Source organism: Lingula anatina, chromosome 1 (assembly GCF_051362555.1).
Source record: "Lingula anatina isolate TDL-2025a chromosome 1, LinAna3.0, whole genome shotgun sequence".
In the NCBI taxonomy this organism is placed as follows: domain Eukaryota; kingdom Metazoa; phylum Brachiopoda; class Lingulata; order Lingulida; family Lingulidae; genus Lingula; species Lingula anatina.
This window is the reverse complement of record NC_141767.1, coordinates 34,149,151-34,170,261: the sequence shown is the minus strand read 5'-3', so window position 1 is coordinate 34,170,261 and position 21,111 is coordinate 34,149,151. Positions and strand designations below refer to the sequence as shown.

The 21,111-nt window shown below is 32.9% G+C and overlaps 2 protein-coding genes across 4 annotated transcripts in view; one reads left to right on the top strand and one right to left on the bottom strand.

Moving 5' to 3' along the window:
- The window catches only part of LOC106179093 (recQ-like DNA helicase BLM), a 13,090-nt gene extending 8,859 nt beyond the window's left edge, over nt 1-4,231 (top strand). For both annotated transcript variants that reach the window (XM_087002867.1, XM_087002866.1), the window contains exons 19-26: nt 1-185; nt 505-631; nt 1,258-1,475; nt 1,976-2,096; nt 2,406-2,594; nt 2,873-2,928; nt 3,099-3,190; nt 3,647-4,231. In XM_087002867.1, coding sequence (XP_086858993.1) covers nt 1-185; nt 505-631; nt 1,258-1,475; nt 1,976-2,096; nt 2,406-2,594; nt 2,873-2,928; nt 3,099-3,190; nt 3,647-3,803 — 1,145 coding nt within the window. In that variant the 3' untranslated portion in view covers nt 3,804-4,231. The remainder of the gene's footprint in view (nt 186-504; nt 632-1,257; nt 1,476-1,975; nt 2,097-2,405; nt 2,595-2,872; nt 2,929-3,098; nt 3,191-3,646) is intronic.
- LOC106157035 (uncharacterized) lies at nt 4,232-21,111 on the bottom strand. 2 transcript variants are annotated; one of them, XM_087002865.1, is made up of 30 exons: nt 20,902-21,111; nt 19,802-20,590; nt 18,866-19,124; nt 18,296-18,481; nt 17,664-17,929; nt 17,213-17,356; nt 16,847-17,057; nt 16,271-16,407; nt 15,523-15,591; nt 15,060-15,203; nt 14,720-14,790; nt 14,393-14,470; nt 13,793-14,036; nt 13,444-13,524; nt 13,009-13,119; nt 12,594-12,728; nt 12,130-12,299; nt 11,367-11,526; nt 11,069-11,141; nt 10,553-10,857; nt 10,250-10,347; nt 9,710-9,911; nt 9,411-9,554; nt 8,861-8,962; nt 8,304-8,483; nt 7,617-7,786; nt 7,199-7,286; nt 6,786-6,946; nt 6,369-6,412; nt 4,232-5,646 (listed from the first exon to the last, which is right to left on the bottom strand). In XM_087002865.1, exons 2-29 carry the CDS (start codon nt 20,570-20,572, stop codon nt 6,409-6,411), a joined length of 4,764 nt encoding a protein of 1,587 aa, XP_086858991.1. In that variant the 5' UTR covers nt 20,573-20,590; nt 20,902-21,111; the 3' UTR covers nt 4,232-5,646; nt 6,369-6,408. The 2 variants fall into 2 exon arrangements, with proteins under 2 accessions (XP_086858991.1, XP_086858990.1); XM_087002864.1 differs by lacking the exon at nt 6,369-6,412 and adding an exon at nt 6,116-6,208 and having other exon boundaries at nt 20,902-21,110.

Here is a 21,111-nt window from a genome sequence, read left to right as displayed (position 1 = left end):
TGAATAGTGAGGGAGGCTATGAAACCAAGAAAGTTCACTTAGATAACCTATACAAGATGGTCCACTACTGTGAGAATGTAGCAGAGTGTAGAAGGACGCTCCAGCTCAATTACTTTGGGGAGAACTTTGACAGAAGTCAGTGCACTGCCATGCCAGGGGCTATGTGTGACAACTGTGCATCTAGGGTAAGAAAATTTGTGTCATTTTGTGAATTTTGGTGACGAATTTTCTGAATCAGAAATGAAATATCTACTTTCACTTTTTAGGTATATTTTTGATATTGTTTGCTCTTCGTGTGGTTTTTATTGAAAAATGATATTTTGGAAGTTTTACTTGGTTTTTATTACTAAAACTAGATTATTTCAGCATTATATTATACCCATAAACATAGGTTTTTGTTTCACTGTTGCTGTACACTTTTGACAGTTTTAAACTAACACTTTCATTGTGTGGCAGCCAATAAAAATTTTATTATTGAAATTCAACTGTGATGTGTCACCACAGGAGCTGTTTGTGAAGGAAGATGTCACAGAAGATGCCAAGGCTATAGTTCAGGGTGTGAAAGAAGTTACTGGGAAAGGTGGAAGATTCAACAACTTTACACTGCTTCACTTTATTGAGATATTTAGAGGTGTGTGGAAAAAATGAATGGCATCTAGTGTTCCTGTAATTTAAATTAAGGCTTGCTGAAATATTTCCCATAATTTTTTTTACAAATAATTAATTTGGTTTTTATTACAACCTCAAAAGGCAGCAAACTTAGGACTTGACTGAAGTATATTGTCTCTTTATCATGATATTATACACTCATTGACTGTGGACAAGATCAGTATGTTGTTTGTACCTCAATCAATGTTATTTTTAAGTTTTGCAAAATATTACGAAAAGCACTTAGTTAAATACAAAATGTCAATCTCTTCCAAGATGGCATAAAGAGTTGCAACATCACTGTCATCCAACATTGTTGTCATATGATTGATATTATGTCTGATTGTTTAAAAAAAATCACCAGTTATCTGTTAACTCATCCCTTAATATAATATTTGGTGATGAGATCAGAGGTCAATATTGAATTCTATCAGATTCCTGGATATAAGATTATAGTCTATGCTAATTATATAATAAAATGTTAATTAAAAAGTTTACTGTGCACTACTTGTAAGGCATTAAATGCCAATTTCCATTTCATGTCTGCAAAAAAGAGATACATCTCTGAATAAACATTTTACCTAATACATCGGCAATCACTGCTTTTAGGGTCAAAGAATGCCAAAGTGGAGAAAGAAGGTCACCACAGGTTGAAGTTACATGGCCGCGGCTCCAAGTACTCCCGCCTGGATGCAGAGAGGCTCTTCAGAAAGCTGGTGATAGAGGGCATATTGAAAGAGGATCTCATGATCACCAACATGGACCATACTGTGGCCTATCTGAAGTTGGGAGCTAGAGCCAGTGAGCTCATCATGGGGAAAATCAAGGTACGGCGTTGTGCCATCAGAGTTCTGTTGAATAACTGGTAACAGAGGGCCATGTGGAAGATAAGCTTTCGCTTAACATGTTTACCCTCTTTAAATAAAGTTTTTAAAAAAAGTTCTTATTGTAATCATATGCCCAAGTAAGTCCAGGATTATTTTCAGTGCAATCTCAGATTTGTTTTCCAAGAAGCATTACGCTGCTGGAGATTTATTGTCAAATGTTGAAGAATTTGGTTTACCAAGAATAAGAATATGTCAGAGTGATGCCAGAATTTAAGATTTAATGTTATCATTGTATTTTGTATATCTATTTGCATTTGATTTTTAACATGATTAAGATTTGTATGCCAATATTGGGAAATAATTGACCAAATTCATTTTATATGCATAATATCAGCATGTTAACTGATATAATTTTTTGTAACAAATGACTTCCTAGTGTGTTATTCTTTTGTATTTCACCATATCAGAACATATAACTCCAAGATTATTGTATACCTAAGGTTGAACTAGAAATCCAGCAAGGAAAAACTAAAGTCAACACTGACGTTGAGGTGGATGACCAACAGTCTGCACTGACCACTGAGTGCTATAAGGAGCTGGTTTGTTTGGCCAGGGATATAGGTAAAATTGTTATAAATAAATGTATTTGTTTTTTGAGAAATAAACAGTATTTAGATTAGTTATGTCACTTATGATTCAGATAATAAACCTACAAGGGAATGTTTTGTGTTGGGCACATAAGCACATGGATTGAGATAAATTTAAAAAAAATTTTTTTTTCATTCTCTTTACCTAGGTAAATTTATTGTAGGTATAATTAAATCAATATCCAATTTATATTGGATCACTGGGCATCTTTTGTGGATCCAGAACGAAGAATTTTTTTTTAAAAAGATGACAGAGATTTTATTCTCCTATTTTGATTTCTAGCCAAGTCCCATAATATAGGCAGCTACACTTCTTTTGTGTCCAGTATGGCCTTACAGAAGATGGCCGAGCTGACCCCAGCCACTCCCCTAGAGATGCAGAGTGTGGAAGGATTCCCAGCACAGATCTACCAGAAATATAATGGAGAGAAGTTCCTGGCTGTTACTAGCAAGTACAGGCAGCAGAGAGACAGTAAGCAGACATCTATAAATAATAATAAAGGTTTTGTTTCAGCACAGTATCAACAAAAGTGTTCTGGATATGTTTCTTGAAATAAATGGTCCTGATCAGGATCTTTTAACATAGATCTCTGTAGCATTTATGGAAAAGAAGGTTAGAATTGCATTCGGACAACCATAGTGAAACTTACCAGCCAAATATAATTGATATACAAATTTGAAATGAATTACTTATTATTCCCCCCCCCCCCCCCCCTCTGGATTTGTATTCAGATTTGCTTCTTATTACAGGCTTGGTCATCACAGAATTTGAGGAGGAACCTGAAAGTTCTAGTACTGGCAGACAGGTTTGTAGACAGAACGTTTAAAACCCCTGTGTAGTTTAAATAGTAATTTTTTTTTATGTGCTGGGTATGAAATTTTATATTGCATCTAGAAAGAATATTGTAAGGTTTGAGATAAGAAATATTGACAAACTTTCATTTGACAAATTCAGGCTGTTTTTTGCCTTTTTCAGGCAAGAGGCACTAAAAGAAAGGGTAAACGAAATTTCAATGCCAAGTCCAAGAGATTCAAAGCAGCAAATAAGTCAACAAAAACCAATACAGGGTAAGATATTGTAAAAGGGCTTTTGTAAGCACTGCTGACAAATGTACAAGAGTTTCAATTTCCTCCAGTCTTCAGAAGGAATCATCAGCTTTTGACACAGTTTTAATATTTTTCATTACATGTTCAACATACACAGTTGAAATCTAAGATAATAATGGATTTAATAACTAGTAAAAGGAATAAGGGAAGGATGGGTATTTAGACTATATTATTATTATTAACTCTCTTGAATTTCTAAAAGAAAGAGACTGGCTTTACAGCCTGATATACTCAATAAATGAGATTAGCTGGCTTCAGAATTTATGCCTCATCTCTGGACATTGTCGCAGCTTCATAGAGAGCATAAAACCTAGTAAGCAGTTGCAAACATGTTGTGCGTACTGCAGAGTCAATCATCCACAATTATTTGCACTACCATGACCAGGTTGAAATTTAATGTCAATGTTTTTTCTTCAGGGGTTCATTTAATCAGTTCTCCTATAATAAGAGTAAATCTGGAGGGGGAAACAGAGCAGGGCAGAACAAGGCAAAGAAAGCTGGCACAGGAAGAAAACTTGGGATGATGCCTGACCCAACTCCAGGTCAGTGGAAAAGCACTGATAACTTTTATTGACTTTTATGACTTATAATTGTGACTCAGAACTTTTTTCGCCATTATATCAAAACAAATGAAGAGCAGGGTCTGCGTTTGAAAATAATTTTCAGAAGTGAATAAACTTTTAGTTTTATAGTGGGCATGTAAAGAATATAAGGAAAAAGTTGGTACAAAAGTGTAGTTACAAAATGGTTGAGGATACTGAGGATCCGATGCAAAGGGTAATTTTATTTTTATTTTGCATATTTGAAAGGATTGCTACAAGTGGTAAGCAGATTCTTACTCACACCTATTATTTTAAAGATATCTGTCTGCTTTATTTGATTTTTATTTACCAAATTTTGTCACAATATTTCTGTCTGTTATTTATATTGTATGTTATGTTTTTAGTCACTTTATTTTCTCTTAGAATTTTAGAAATGAATAAAGAAAAATACTACAACTGCCACTGTTTATTTTACTTTATTTTACCCATTACATAAACCAATAAAAAAACCTGAATATCAGAGTATCAATGTATTGCTAAATTATTTCAATGCTATAGAGATCAGTATCACAATTAGACATTGTGCTGTTAATTATTTGAAAAGGAATTAATCTACATCTGCCCCCCGTTTCAGAGTATTTACTAGTCTATAAGATACTGTTTAAATATCTCTCGCATATGCTGGAGTAGAATTTACACAATAACTCTGAAATCCAGAACATCAATATCAGTTCATCATAAATACATAAGTAAATTGAAATGGAGGAAATAAAAAATATCACAGAAATGTAGTATTACCCATTGGTATACATGCTCACTTACATGTACAGAATATCGTCAGTTTAATCTGACTCGCTGTTACATATTATAGATGTATAACATCACGTATAATTACAAAATGTTAAAGGGAAAGATATAAAATTTATCTGAGTAGTTATGATCTATAAAAAAAAAGCATTGAAAATTACACTGCAAGAAAAAATATTCTTTTTGTAAAAAAAAAATGTATCACTCCTTTCATGTATACTGAATACATGGCAAGATCTAAAAAAAAAATCTTTACTGACTGTAAAATCCTGGAATGTCTTCACAAAATAGCCATCACCTGACATTTATTGTGTACACAATACATAGCAGGTCAATATGTACAACTAGCTATAAATTAAACATCAGTATAAAAATGGAATGTTATCTTAAAATCACTTATTGGATGGGTACTATGCACAATCTTATATCCAAACAAAAAAAAAAAATGTAGGCACAGACATGATGTAAATTTGTTTGAACTTGACCAAAGTAATAGTGTAAAATATATACAATAGCAACTGTAAAAATCCACAATACTTTGTAAAAATATTTATAATAAAAATACCTTAATATATATACATACTAATATATTACACAAATGTAAAACTATACAATAATCATCTCTAATACTAATATATTACACAAATGTAAAACTATACAATAATCATCTCTAATAATGGTGTATAAATATGAGATAAATCTGCACATATGCATGCAGCTTTGATCATTCATATTACTTGGTATTGAATTAATTAAAACTTCTACACATTCTAACAGTGTTAAGCTCTCTACAGACATATTTTACATATCTGTACTAAGTAAACCAACTTCAACATCTTTCTCCACAAGCTATAACAAAAAAATTATAAATAAAATGGTATTAACAATATTTGGTGATAGTCCACTATATATCTACATCAAATGGAATGTTTCAGCATTGAGATTGCTTGTTATCGTCTTTGTGCTGAGCCTTTCCTTCTACCTTTGGCCGACACTGGTGGCAAACCCCCCTCTTCATCTAATCCAGAATTTCTTCTTGCACTGGCACTGGGTTGTCTTTTCTTGGCACTGGTAAAAATAATGAATGAAACCAGTTACAATGAAAGCAAGATGGCTCACGACACTAGCATTCCTAGCTGCTGTTTGAAAGGTAATTTCACAAAGGCTTAAGACATGGAGTGTGTATTATCACATATTTAGTGACAGAACTGCTGTTTTGTCAAAAACCAAAAACTATACTGCTATTTAAATCTAAATAACTGTTTCCTGTAAAAGTAGAGATTTCAAAATCTACAAATGAAGAGATGAAAACATGTAACTTGAAATATTCACAAATTTAATATTGAGACTACAAAAATCTGTACCCAAAAAGTATTATGGCAAAAAGAAAAGCATCCTCCATAAATTAATCATTCAGTGATTTCATATCTGCTTTATTTAAAACATTTCAAACAAATTTTGTATCAGATGCTACAACACAAGTGAAATAGGAATATCAGCAAGTTAATACAAGCAAAGCCAAACAACAAAATTTTACCTTTTCTTGGCTGACTTAGTTTTTCTGGAAGCTTCTGGTGTGACATGCGCTAGTGTTGCCAAACGTGCTCGCTCTCCAAGTCCAGTTTTAGGCCTACAGACAGACATAGAGAAGTGGGGTGGGTTATAAGACTGGACGTAGTTAAAGACACAGAAAAAGGTATTGTGAGGCCCAGTTCAAGTACGTATCCACACAGAGCACCAGAACTCCACAATACATATAAAGACCCAGCCAACCAAACAGTTATGTTTACCTTAATTGATGGTTTAATCTAGTTTAATACTGCCCATCTTCTACCTGGAGTGCAGTAGTAGTAAATTAGCATTATCGTGCCCTCTATAAATACTTGTAATAAATAAATTATATAATTAATGCTTTAGGACTTATTTTTTTCTTCAAATTTCAATAAACATTGGTGATTTTGATTCTTCTTTATGTTGAGAATTCATTTTAATAGTTTATCTGTCAGGTCAATAACTGAAAATAAACTCCTCATTAACACATTTTATCAAAATAAGCTAAGCAATAGATTGAGAAAACTAAAAAAAAACACAAGTGTGACTTCAATAAAAATGTTGTCATTACATTTGTCTCCTGCATTGAAGGAGCAATTTTTGTTTCCTAAAATATTTTTTCACTCATATCCTAAGTGCCCTGTATATTATCGTACCTTTCATTTTTCTTGCTGGCATCATCCCCTTGATACACCATCTGGAGAAGCTTATTCTTTTCCTCAGTGTCCTTCATTGGGAAGAGCCAGTTGATCATGTCAGCAACCTCCTTCTCATTGAATTGACCAACCTTCACAAGACCACTTATAAATTCAAGTTCCTGGAAGAAAATCCAAATGTGCATAATTTTGGGGTTGTTTAAATAATGTAGGAAATTATTTTGTTTCTTTAAAGTCTGAAACATATGAACCAACAACAAAAACTTATAAAAACTCAAAATTTTGATATCAAGCATTCAACTCTGTGGCAATTTACTACAATAACCAAGCAATAAATTATTAAAATAAAAACATGAAATTTTAAATATAAATATATCATCAAGTTGAAGAAAATGTAGGAACTAAATGCCTACCTTCTGTTGAACGGCCTGCATGTGCTTCATATTGAATTCTCTTTTCATGCTCTCAATCTTCTGGTTCATTTCTGTGACTGCGTCATTTCTGAATTATAATATTAAATTTCAGAGATCATTATTTGTTCAAAAACAAGCATGAAAATTATGCATATCAAATTTTTATAGAAAAAGTCTACCATCTTTTTATAGCTATTCAAATTATGCTGGTATTTTAAAAACTCAAGACAAGAAACAAATAAACAGTTAATTGTGACTAAATATTTTGATAAAAGGCAATTACTTTAAAAAAAAATTACCAGATGTGGATAAATCTGTAATTCTTTTGTTCATAAATGTATTAAAATGTGGCAAAAAAATATGCAAGAAAGATAAAGAGAAAAACTAGTAGTTCAACTAGTGCACACTGAATACTAACTTCATAGCCTCTAGCTCGGCTGCCTGTTTTATCTTCAGCGACACGGCCTTGAACCTGGCTGCGGTTTTGTTGGAAGTAGTTTGGAGGAGAGATTTGAGTTGGTCCTCATGCTCCATCATCATTGTCTTCTCTCTCTGCATCATTTTTTCACTTAATTTCTCTTGGAGCAGCTGGAAGGATGAATAATATATATAAAAAAAACAGACCCAAGAATTTGTTTATTTAGTAAAGGAACCCATTAACATCCATTTATCAAATCAATAATTGTTAAACATGAATATATATATATATATATATATATATATATATATATATATATATATATGTTTTTAAAACAATATTAGCTAAATAATTTATAAAGAAATGACACTGAAAACATTTGTTGACTATCATTAAAATTTACTGATCATTAATAAAACAAACACACTTCCAGTACAATTTTAACCAAATACATCAATATAAACAAATTATGAAATAAACTGAAAAGCAGAAAAAAAAAAAAAAAAAAAAAAAAAAAAAAAAAAAAAAAAAAACAGTACCAGAATGCAGATTTACTTTAAAGTGACACTTCATATGTAAATAACAGAATTCAGCCTGTGATTGCCTGATTTTTTTTATGAAGTGGGACCTTTGGACATGCAGAAAATGTCTGGTTATCTTTGTTACAATTGCATATTCAAAACATACCCTCTGTTGCCTTTCTTTTTGTTGCTCCAGCTTTTTATTCAATTGTTCCTGCTGTTCCTGGTGTTTCTCCAGCACACGCTGAGTGTCAGGGTCAGACATTACTCCCTGGGTGTTTAGCTCCTCCATTAAACTGGATTTTAAGTTGAAAATAGCCTTCTGTTGTTGATCAATTTTAGATAGCTGAAAATAAAAAAAAAAAAGATTCTTTTAAAATTCATATACACATTGAAAGGAAAATCCAAATTTATTAATTTTCTATTGCTTACTAAGTTCTGTATAAAAATTTTGTGCAGTCTTATTGGAAAATTCATCCTACATTCATCCTATTTAGTTTAAAAGCTGAAAATAAGTGTCTGATTGAAAAAAAAAACTTTTTTCTGCATGTTTAAAGGTCCCACATCATAAAAAATCAGGCAATCACTAAAATTACAGAAAATGGGTAGGTTTTGAAAAAAAACATAACATGGCCTGTTTCAAATTTAATCTATACTTTTAATTTTCCTTTGCAGATTTTTGCTGAGACAGTTTATTCTGTTCTCAGTTGCACATAAATTTACCTCTTCTGCCTTCTTCAGCTGCATTTCTGCTACCATGGCTCCCAGCTGGTCCTCTTGAGCTTTTAGAGCAGCAGCACGCTCCTTGATCATATCTTCGCGTATCTAGAACAAACACAACTTTCTGTGAGTCATACACATCTCTTTTCCAAGGCTCCCTGTTTGAGTCAATAATGAACAAATACATGGGACTCAAACAAGGACTGAAATGCAAGTGTTGTAACCCATGGATCTTGCAGTTTTAAGGATTTCATGTGATATTCTCCAACACAATTTAAAAGAGTCATAAACAGACCCCTTAAACATTTTAAAAACTTCTTTTAATTGAATATTATTGCTTTAACACAAAGTTCTTCAATCAAATTGAAAAAAAATTATAACAGATGTTATTGGGTCCTGAGAAAGAGATATCAGATTTCCCTGGAAAAAGTAACCAAGAACTAGAATTTTCTTCATTAAATTGTTCACATTAAAGTATTAGCATGGTTTGTATGTGTTTACAGTGACTAGTAAGAATTTCATAGCACCTCATTTGGAAGCCAAATATTTTTACCTGCTCCATTTCTTCTTCCAGTTTTAATTTGTCTCCCTGAAGAACAGCCAGTTTCTGTTCAGCGTGTTTTCTCATCAGAGCAATGGCTGCTTGGTGTTGTTCCTCTTCCTCCTCATCAGCAGTCTTCAGTTTCTTTTCCACTCTCTATAAGAAACAAAAATTAATTATCAGATATCTGTGAAGAATTCTTGAATAATTCTAGAAAATTGACTGAAATAAAATGGATAAATGTAATAAAATGAGTATGCAACTTTTTTTAAAAAGTAGGATTCTGTATTTTAAAATGTTAAACTCTCTACCTTTGTTTCTTTTAACTGCTTCTTCTCAAGTGTTTCCATATGCTTTGCTCTTTTTTCAGTCAACTTTTTCTCCAACATTCTCTTCTGGTGCAGTTTATTGAGAGTCAGTGAATTTTCCAGCTTCACCATTTGTTTCTCATGTTCCTTCATAATCCTATCTCTCTCTTCATCAGATACTGCAACTTGGTTATCAAGCATTTTCCTGTAATTAAAAGCAATGAACCTCTAACTTATATGTTTATGAAAAAGCAGTGACAAATGTCTTAAAAACAATTTTTGTTGTTGTTTTCTGTCAAATAATCACACAATGTCATATACAATCTAAATGTTATCTCTCTCAAATCAAGAGAAAGTACAGTTGTAATGCTGATATCCTTCAATATCTTTTTAGTAAGTTTCTTGCCCTTCTGTGCTAACCATTAATTTAAAAACTGATTTTAATTATCAAAAAAAGAAGAATATAAACAAAGGATGGGCTGTCATTATTTTCAGCAAACTTATAATTTTAATATGAGAATGTAATTTAACCTATTAACTTACTTTGTCAGATTCTTTTCATATTCTCTGATTTGTTCTTGCTCCAGCTTTTCTGCTTCTCTTCTTTGTTGCAACTCTTTTTTCTTTTCTTTTAACTTTCTCTGCAATAAATTTGAATAGTAAAATATATATGTTAATGATCACAATATCACAATCAGACACTGAATACTGTAACAATGAAATAAGACATTAAGCAAATAAACATACAGAATTCTTCTCTTTAAATTTCTCACAGACACAAAATTACACAGGTATACAGTGTATAAAGTACTAAATGATATTGCCTATTTTTTGTTCATTACATACCTGTAAGTTTTCTTGCTGCTTCTCTCTATCAGTCTGTTGTGCCAGCTCAAGCTTATTCAATTGTAAATTGTGCTGTTTAAGTATCTGTTTGATTTGGTCATCCTCCATGAAGCCGTTATTCTTCAACTTATCCAAAAATGCTTGGCGGTTGGTTTCTAATTGTTCTTTTGTCTCGTCTGTGACTTTTTCACGTAATGTCAGAAGTTCTCTTGTCTGTTCTAGGTCAATTTGATTTTCTAGCTCTGTCATCTCAGCCCTGTGTTTTGAAGTCATTATTGCTTGTTTTTCTATTAGAGCTATAGGATCTAAAAATTGAAAAATACATTCAATTAGAAGATAAAATGGTTGGACAGACACACTTCAACAGTGAACTAGTTTGAGCTACTCCTTTACAGAATAAATCATTTATCAAAATGGAAAATATTTTTGTGTCTTACTAGTTATTATATTATTGCACTAAAGTTTATGATTATTAGAGGCATCTTCCATCAATCTTTCAATATGCAGACACCTTACCAACATTGTCCTGTGCCTGTTCTTCTTTTTGTTTCTTTTGTAACTCAACCAATTCTTGTTGTTGGAATTTTGCCTGAAAATAAATCATTTTCCTTTTGTAATGGTAGAAATGATTGCATGTTCTCAGCAAAAGTATTGATGCACATCAAATATTACTCAAATTCAGTTTTTTACCTTGGCAGTGATAAAAACAGCATTTAGACTATATAAATCAAGTGACAACCAACATGAAATTTTAAAAATATGAAAAACTCTCGTAACAGATAAAATCTTTGATAAATCTTAGTCATTATTATACCTTCTCAGCCAACTTTTGTTTCTTAGCTTCTCTCAATCTCTTCTTTAACTCAGCTTCCTGTCTGGCACGTTCAGTGTCATATCTGTTCTTGGCTGCTAGCATCTCCCTTGCAATTTCCTCTCTGTATCGTTCTGCATCATCTTCATCCATTATTTCTTGTCTAAAAGATAAAGTAAATTTTCATTAAGTCAAATAGCCTTTTGTATAATAATTGCTTAAACAATTGACTCATTGGTCAAAGACATTTTAAGTCTTTTTACAAGAAATTCACTCTTATCTGTTAAACATTAAATTTTGATGTCAAGGTTCTTGGTCAGAATGAAAAAAATGAGATCAAAGATATTTCTACCAGCCAAATAAGCTAGCTAAGGTTTAAATTATAGAGGCAATTTTAAAATTAACCCAAGAGTTCATTAATGCCTGGAAAATCATTTATGAAACTTTATTTGCTAATCTGCATTCACCTACAATAAAATTTAACTTAACAAGTGAAACATTTTTTTGTTCTCTAGTTTTTTCACAGTTTTTATCATTTTTACCATTTCACAATTAAAATAAAAACGTAAAAATTTGACATAACAATCATCCACGCTATAGCATTTCAATTTTATTAGACATGCACTTGAGGCGCCCTGAGATTCATGGGACACTCCAAACTTGTCTCCCTATCATCAGCATGCCTATACTGAAAGGAACATAGACAAGCTGATATTTTGAAGTTGCCAATTTGAAGTTGCCCAATTAAAAAAAGTACACAACTTACTTTTCCAACTTTTGCACCACTTGCAATTCCTGCTCTGCCAACGTGTTCAGCACCTCGCTATACTCATCCTCCTCGCCATCCGCCATACTGGCCAGCATCCTTCGTCTGGTCAACTTCTCCTCCAGTGCGGCTCTCTGTCTGGATACCTCATCATCATAGATCTTATCAACCTTGAAATTTGACAAAAAATTAAGTGAAGCTAATGCCTTGATCAAAAGTCAACATTTGTATTTGTCTGGATACCTAATTATCACAGGTGGCATCCACCTTAAAATTAACATTAAAACCCTAATATGTTGATTTGAATAGATTATATAGAATAATATAATGAATAAAATAATTCTTTACCACTACTGACAATGAGCAGGCAAAATTTAAATCAATAAATAAGGAATTATCAGTTTATGTCCCAAGCTTCTGACAACAGAATTTCTACATTTTTATAGACAGAAGCAACTTTGTACCTTCTCCTGGTTTTTCTGATGCTCATTTATTATCCAGTCAGCTTGCTGTTGGTTCAGTTCTCCTTGTTCAACAATCTGTGACAGACATTGCCTTTGTATATCTTTAACTGCAGCTCTCTTTTTAATAGAAAATTCCTGAAAAAAGAACACACACTATTAAAAACCTATTGAAGTGAACATAAGATACACTGCTTTTATCCGATAAATAACAAGTTCTTTTAAATAAATGTAAGAGGAACATTTTGTTCACTACTCTGTCATATCAATTTTTTCCTGGGCAATAAGTGTTGACTTTCAATTACTCACTGATCCCATTACAGTTTAAATAATATTTCAAATATATGTGTCCAAATTGGGTTCAGTTTTGGAAAACACAGAATGCCTCAAACTGTGTGGTTTGATAACTTTTACATACCTTCCTTAGTTTCTCCGACTCCTCATCCTGTTCAAGTTTGAGTAAATGGACTGCATCTTGCTGCTGAATATCATGCTCTTTTCTCAGTATTTCAAACACTTCTGCTTTCTCCTTAAATTGTATAAATATGATTATTTTAAAATGATGTGGAGTGACATAAGTGACAAATTTTAAAAATCTAACATATTTCTTGTTCTGCTTGCCCTGTTTCAATGCCTGAACTCTTTCTTTTTCTTTTTTTTTTGGTTCAATAATTTATTGTGAAAAAATGAAAGCAAAACTGGGTGGTGCATTTTACTTTGTATCACATTCCAAATGCCAAAAGATCACAAAGAAATATTCATTTTCATCAGTCATTGTCGTGTTTTAATATTAAATCTAGAACACTAAGACAGTGAAATACTGGTGTGTTCCTCTACTGAATTTAATAATTACCTCTTCGGAGGCAGTATTCATCTGTCTCTCCAATTTATCCTTTTCTTCTTTTTGTTTCTTCAAAATGATTGTTATTTGTTCCTATGAAATAATTAAAATGAAACGTAAAACATGCGTATGACTGGAATATATATAACAGCACACCACAGTAGTATAATCATTGGAAGCAAAAAATTATACTATGATATATTTTTCAACAAGAACAGTCCATCTGTAAAAATAATTTTATTCCCCTCCCCTCCCAATTTTAATAAAACTTCTGAAAATTAAATCGCCTGGTCAAATTTTAACAAATAAAGTACAAAATAAGTGAATCCACAATTCTGTGAAGATAAGCTTGGGAATTTACCTTATTCTTTATACTAATCATTCTAAACACCTCCTCCATGGCAACTTTGTACTGATTCTCCATGCTAGCTTCCATTTCTTTGACTTTCCTCATAAACTCCTTCAGGGCAGCTTCTTCCTTTTGGCGACTGATGTCACCATTTTTTCTCAAACTCTCAATAAGCATGGTTAAAGCTTGCTGTGAAGCATTGTAACGCTGCTTCTCAATTTCTGTATCAGTTGTGATGGTAGATGCAATGTCAATGCTGAAGAATAAAAAGAAAACAATTCCAGATATATTTCTCTTTCAAAATATTCACATTTTAAATAAAAAAATCCGATGATGACACATGAAATTTCTCACACTTATTTCCAATGTGGTCCTACAGGTATGTGTGCAGGGCTTTAAATGTATTATCATTATTATTATTATTTTAAGCACAGTGCCAGGGCAGCCCCCATTGGAGCTCAAAGCAGTTCACCTGCCCATGGAAAGAAACACTGATCCATTGGCTGTAGTATTTAATGGATAGGCCTCAATCTAGGTGCATGGGACAGAAGTCTTAATGCTCGACAGTTTCAGATATATTATCATATTTGATTCAGTTCTAGAAGTCCCCACCTGTCTAGAGCTCTGTTCTTCTGCAATGGATCTCCCATACAGTGAATAACAACCAAACTTTCTTCTTCATCAACAGTGCTGAAATAAATAGAAATTAAAAAATTACAAAACAATTTACATATATCAAAATATTCCTGTGAATGAATGATTTTGTATTATGAAATTAATAATAATGCTGACATTGTTGACTGACTGTCTAAATACTGAGCAAAATTTGTAAAAAAAAAAAAAAACTCTCTAAAAACTTATGTATTAATCAGAAAAATGTATGTTACTGCAGAATTATTAAAATAAATGGTGACTATTTGAAAAATTGCCAATGCCAACCTTTGATCCTTGATATTCTTATAGCCTTTCTTCATGGCTTGGTTTGCATTTGTTATCAGGCCATGCCGCAGCTGTAATCAAAAGAATTTCATTATTTATCTTAAAAGAACGTAAAATACACAAAATGGCAATAAAAAAGATTTGTCAAATACTGCATCTCTTACCATTTACAAAATGGAAAGAAAAGTCTCAAAATATCAACTGATAATGAACCATACAAGTCTTATAACTGTACTGACTTCTGCCTGTCATATATTCTCCCAGCATTCATCACACCTTTAATTAATATTCAAATACAAGTAATGGCCATTTTATTACAATGCCCTGAAAGTTCACTCACATTGTCTGTGGATGGGGCAACTTCATTCCCAATGCCGTTCTTTGCTACTTTAACATACACCACAACTATCAAGAACACAATGGCTGCCCCCAGCAGCAAGGCCAGGAAAAATGACAGGGCTGTCAAACCATGCTGATACAGCAACTGAAATAAAAGAAAAAAAATATTTAATAAATGTAATATCAACTACAGAGCAACCCAAGAGTACAGACAAATACAATAAAAATGATCTAAAAGCCAAGAATATTGAGAGACTCTGATTCAGCTGAAATAGTAATTATTTCTTTTACTTCTGAATAACTATTACTCTGATGTGTGTGCTAAAGAGTGACAAAGTAAATAAATCATGAGGCTTTTTTATATATCCCTTACTCCAATGAACACCAATGCATTTGCGTAAGTCAATTTTATTTTTCGTTATTTTTTAGAGACTAATGAAAATTAATTAATTCTTTAAACTTACATTTTTGATTTCATTTACCAGTCTTGTGGCACAAGCATTGGTTGTCAATGTACTGCTCTGTGGGGATACCTGAAAAAGAAGGACTGATACTTAGAGCTGATCATCCAGTTTCAGAACACAGACTTTACACCTTTATGTTCACATCGAGCAATTTCTCTCACTTCATATAGTATTCTGTAGCATTCCATTTTGAGAGAGTTACAATATAATAATGCTATGGGGGACTTGACCAGCTTTTACAAGTTAGTTACTGTTTGGGTGGAAATTCTACCTGGAGCATATTAAGCTCTTTATCACAATTGCAATATGGTGGACAGTGAGAAAGGCATTAGTGTGCTAAAACTAGCTTGTTTATTTTAATAAAAATTTTAATTAAAATTGGCCGTGGTAAGTGTGAAAAGGCCGTTTTCGGTTATTTTAAAACATAATATCTGGGCTATTTCATTTCAAAAGCAGTAATTAAAAACCTCTCAAAACAGAACACAACAGATGGGATACTAAGACAAAACATTTAATGTGAAAGGTCTGGTGACTTTCCTCAGCCCACATATAATTTTTAGCATTTTTTTAAATTGTACTAACAGCCCTATAATTTTCTTGTCAAGTAGACCTCACAAAGAATAAGAAATTTTTGTCAGCTTTCTATCTTTTCTCTCTATACTGAAAGACTCAATTAAATAAAGTCCACTTTAAAAAGTAGTTAATAAAAAAATACTCCAAGCATTAATATATCACTATCATAACTCACTGTTAGTCCAGTGTAACTTGTTGGGTCATAGCTATCATACGTCAGAGTTGCTGGAAAGTACGTGTCGCCCAGTTTGACCAAGTCATCTCCATTGTTGCTAGGATATGCTTCATAACTCATGAACATCACATCTCCAACTATAAAAGATATTGCAATTAGAAATGACAACAATAATAGCGATGTTCCTTAAAATACATAGATACGATAATGGACTCATCATAAAATAACATTCACCTGTCAGTCCAACTTTTATTTTTGCAGCCCAACCAAATTCTTTTATTGCATAACTGATGGCCATCTGTAGTTTAGTAATCTCATCAATCAATCAATCATTGGTATTACCTTTTTGGTTTTGTGGTAATCAGTTGAATTAAAATTGTAAATCAATTTGTGTTTGGCATAAATAAAAGCAAATTTGAATTGTCAAATACTAATCAACACACACACATATATATATATATCTTTCATGAATCTCATTCTCCTTGGGATGAAGGATATATAAATATTGTGAATGGCTGGAGTATAAGCACATAAAGTTTTATATTACTTAACAAAAGAGGTCATTTATTTAATTACCATTCAGTACAGACTTAGTCCAGGTCATTATCTGGTCATTCTGGATAGAGGTCAGCTGAGAGGTTGGAGGGGTCATGGCGGAAAAGAACACTCTCAATTTCCTGGCATCTTCCACAAGTTTGACATTATAAGCAGGACCAGTAGAGGAAGGCGCATGCATCACTGTGACGTTGATAAGAATATGGTCAGGATTGGCAGTGGCATTGTACATCTGGAGACAGACAAATGATATATATTAACCAAGATGTATTGTTGTGTCTAAATTTATTTTTTCCAACTATTTTATTCCTTACCCTGTGCTGTTTTATTAATCAAATGCAAAGCACACTAACTTTTAAATTTTTTTTTCGACTATTTATACTTCACCTGTGCTGTCTTATTAATGAGAAGTACTGGTTGGGTAATCTGTGTGGAATCGCTGCCAAGCATCATGGAATATCCATTAATCTCCACTGATCCAGTCACTGCCAAGTTGGCTGTTGGTGCATTGGTAGGAACCCAGTAGTGGATCTGGAGAGGAGAAATATAGGATTTTCAAAGTATATGTTTTGATTCATCTAATTTTAGTTTAAGAAGAAAAGCAAACCAGGAAAATCTAATCTCACTCTTCTCTTCTTCTTCTTCTTCTTCTTCTTCTTCTTCTTATTATTATTATTATTATTATTATTATTGTCATCATCATCATCATCATGATCACTATTATTATTATTATTATTATTATTATTATTATTATTATTATTATTATTATTATTAAGTAAAGAATCATCTGTTATCCTGGACAGTATAATAGGATAAAGAATATAAAATCAACACTTACTTTGCCCAGTAAGACAGCATTACTCCCTCTGGATGCAGGGTTGGCTATATTTCCAAGAAAAAATTGTCCAGTGACAGTGACAGGAGCTCTTTTCACACGAGATAACAGCTCTGCATTTCTCCTCTTTCTGCTGCAAGACAGTCCCGTGACCGTGAAACCACTCTCGGTAATATCTGTGGGTCCTGATACTGTGACGCCAGCTGGGTGTGTCAGTGTGCCTTTGACAAACTTGACAGGGACGCAACTGCCGCTGTCAGATGTTATTGCTGAAAAAACAGACATATTATAACATGTTAATTAACTTGCATAATATTAGTCTGTATAGTACAGAATAACATTTCAATTTATTCTACATTTTCAGATGATTTATATGAGTAAATCATATAAAATGCACTAAACATGTGTACAAATAAATGACTGAAGAGACAAAATGTGCTGTGACTTTGGAGAAAGCTGGTTTGGTGAGGCAGAGGTGTATCACTTTCTGAAACAAAATCTTTCAATTTATTCAAAATCATCAATCTATAATTTTACTATGATGACAAAGAAGTCTGCAAAATTTTTTGTTTGTTTGTTTGTTTGTTTGTTTGTTTTTTATTTTGTTTTCATCTTCCATACTGTCAATTCATTACCTAGCTCAAATTTCACATTTTCCAAAACTCCTTTTGGCACTGTGACTCTAGCTGTAGCTTCCACTACTTGGCCAATATTAGTGGTACTTCCCAGTCCCAGTGTGCTACTGCCAGTCTGTAGAGTCAGGTCAGCACTGGGCACTGTATCACACAGTACTGATGGCCCAGAGGATGGTATTATGGACCCTAGATATAAATGGATAAATATTATAACCTTTCAATGATATTTTGATTTTTGAAAAGTGACATATATTATATATTGTGAAGAGGAAAGGTCTCACCAATGCTCTAAAACTCAACATGATATCTGACTGATAATAATATTACATCATAAAAATCAACCAAGCTTAATTTAGAACATATGCACTCTATCACAACCTAGATTTTTTTATTTTTAATTTTCACTTAAGACCATGTTGAGCTTTTTTTACCTTTTTAGGTACAATTTGGACAGTCACCAAAGTTACAACTTTTAAACTAGCCTACAAAAGTTTTTCTATTTTCATATCTATATCAGGTTTGGGAGGGTATGCAATCTGTTGTAACAAAACACATACAGTTTTCACATACCATCAGCTTTAGCTCCTGTGAAACTCAAAGTGGCACAGACTGTAACAGCGCCACCAAAAGCAACACCACCAAGAGGAATAGTATCTTTGACAGTCACATTGACATCAACATTGGCATCCAGGCTCGGACCATGTCCCAGGACACCAATGGAAAATCCAGTAGTGGTTAAGACATTCTCTGATATGGAGAGATTTGTCATTGTTGGAGCCGCCAGGGATGCAGCAACGAAATTGGTATGTTGACCCAAGTTAACTTTAATCTAAAATAAAAAAATGTATTGAATAATTTTATTAGATATAATTGTTCATGACGTACATGTAATATGTGGCCAGGTTAGTGTTTTTATACCACTCAGAGAGAGTAGAAGAGAGTGAACCAGTATTATCTTAATGTCCAAGTATTGATATTTTTCCAGTATCCCGTTGGTGTTTTCACAAAGACTAGCAGCACAGGTATACTTATCAATAATGATTACATAATACTGCTCTAGTTATCAACAAGTACAGATCATTACATAATAAATATGGAGACACAGTGTTAACTTAACAATTAGATCAAGACAAAAGATTTAATGGATAAACGTATCAAGACCAAGATTTTATTCTTTTTCTTTAAATCAAAATCCACTGAAAAAATGATAACATGTTTAATACACAGTGAATAAGTGTCTGGTAATTAAATATCTGTCATTTGCTAATTTAATAACAATTCATTGAGAATTTTTCATCCCATGATGAGTTTAACATGATAGTGATAAAATATTATGCTGTATAAATGTTGATCTTGATTTTCTTAAAAGAACATATAAGCAGTGTTAATTCAAAATTTAAATCAAGACACTAGCTGTTGCAACACAACTTTGGATGCATTCTCCTTAACCAACTGACAAAAATATAAATTTATGCATTTTATTAAATTGGAGTTCTTAATCCATACCTGATTGACAGTTAAATTTCCAAGCACAGACTCTGCTGGCCTAATGTAAATCCAAAAGTGTGCTGTATCCCCAGCTTGCACTTTCTGTGGATTGGAGAACACATTGATGAGGACATCCACCTTCCCAATGAACAGAGATTTGGAAGACGACACCACTCCATAATCCAAGGCATCACATGTTGTATTAACTGTAGCAGTGAAGTTATATGATGTTGCTGGTGTCGCAGACTCATTTACTCTCAGTACTACAGTAAACTGTAGAGTAGTATTGGAGAAATTCCCATAATCGGCAAAGTTTGATCCCCATGAAAAATCAACAGCTTTTGGTGTAGTTGTAATGGTGGTTGAGTTAGCCTGGAGAAAGTCTACACCATCTACAACTTGTACTTCTGTATTCAGCACTTTAACATAGCTTTGAAACGTGACATTGCAGGTTGTAATGTTATTGATATCAGAAGCACAGTTATTGGAATAAGTGAAATGCGGTATCTTCAGGGAAACAACCTCCAAGTCAAAAACACTGGCATCCAGGGCACCGAATGACACATTAAAGGTGACTGTCACATTGTCACCAGTGTAAGCTGCTGGACCTTGTCCAGGCCTCTCCACATAGTCTGTTGATATTTGAACCTGAGACAGGCTAATACAGTCAGTAGAAACATTGCTTGATGACTGAGATGAAGGCAGGGCATGTGCAATGCTAGTGACTGTGGATACAACTACCAAGGCACCCAGAGTGAAAGTGATTAAACTTGTCCTCAACCCCGACATGTCACTAATAGCAATTTTCTGAAATTATAAATGCATATTATAGGATGGATTTTTGCAATCCCCATCATCTACAATGTTAATTTAGTCAGCTTGAATGTCAAATCAATAATAATTTATTTCTAAATTCTAGTCTACAAATTTATTATTTTAACGATTGTATTGTATCAAGCATTGAATAACTCTCAGTAAAGGTCAGTATAAAAAAAAATAGAAACAAGACATTTGATGGCTAGGGATGGCTACAGTGTACACATGTAACTTTAAGTTTCACTTCACATGAGGTACATGTACTTACATGTAGTAATTGCTTGCAGAGAAGACGTACTTACCAATTTTCACTTTCACCAGTCCCTTGCGTACGCCAAGCAATATATTTGCGTAATATCTATAAATGTATATTAGTTTCTTTTGCTTCCATAAAAGTGCTCAAAAGGTCAAAAATGTGTGAGATTGCACAATAATAACAATGGGCTATGTTGATCGCCAGTTGTGGAAACCATACTTCCGAGCACTTGTGCGTAGCCGTTTCAAGTTCTCCA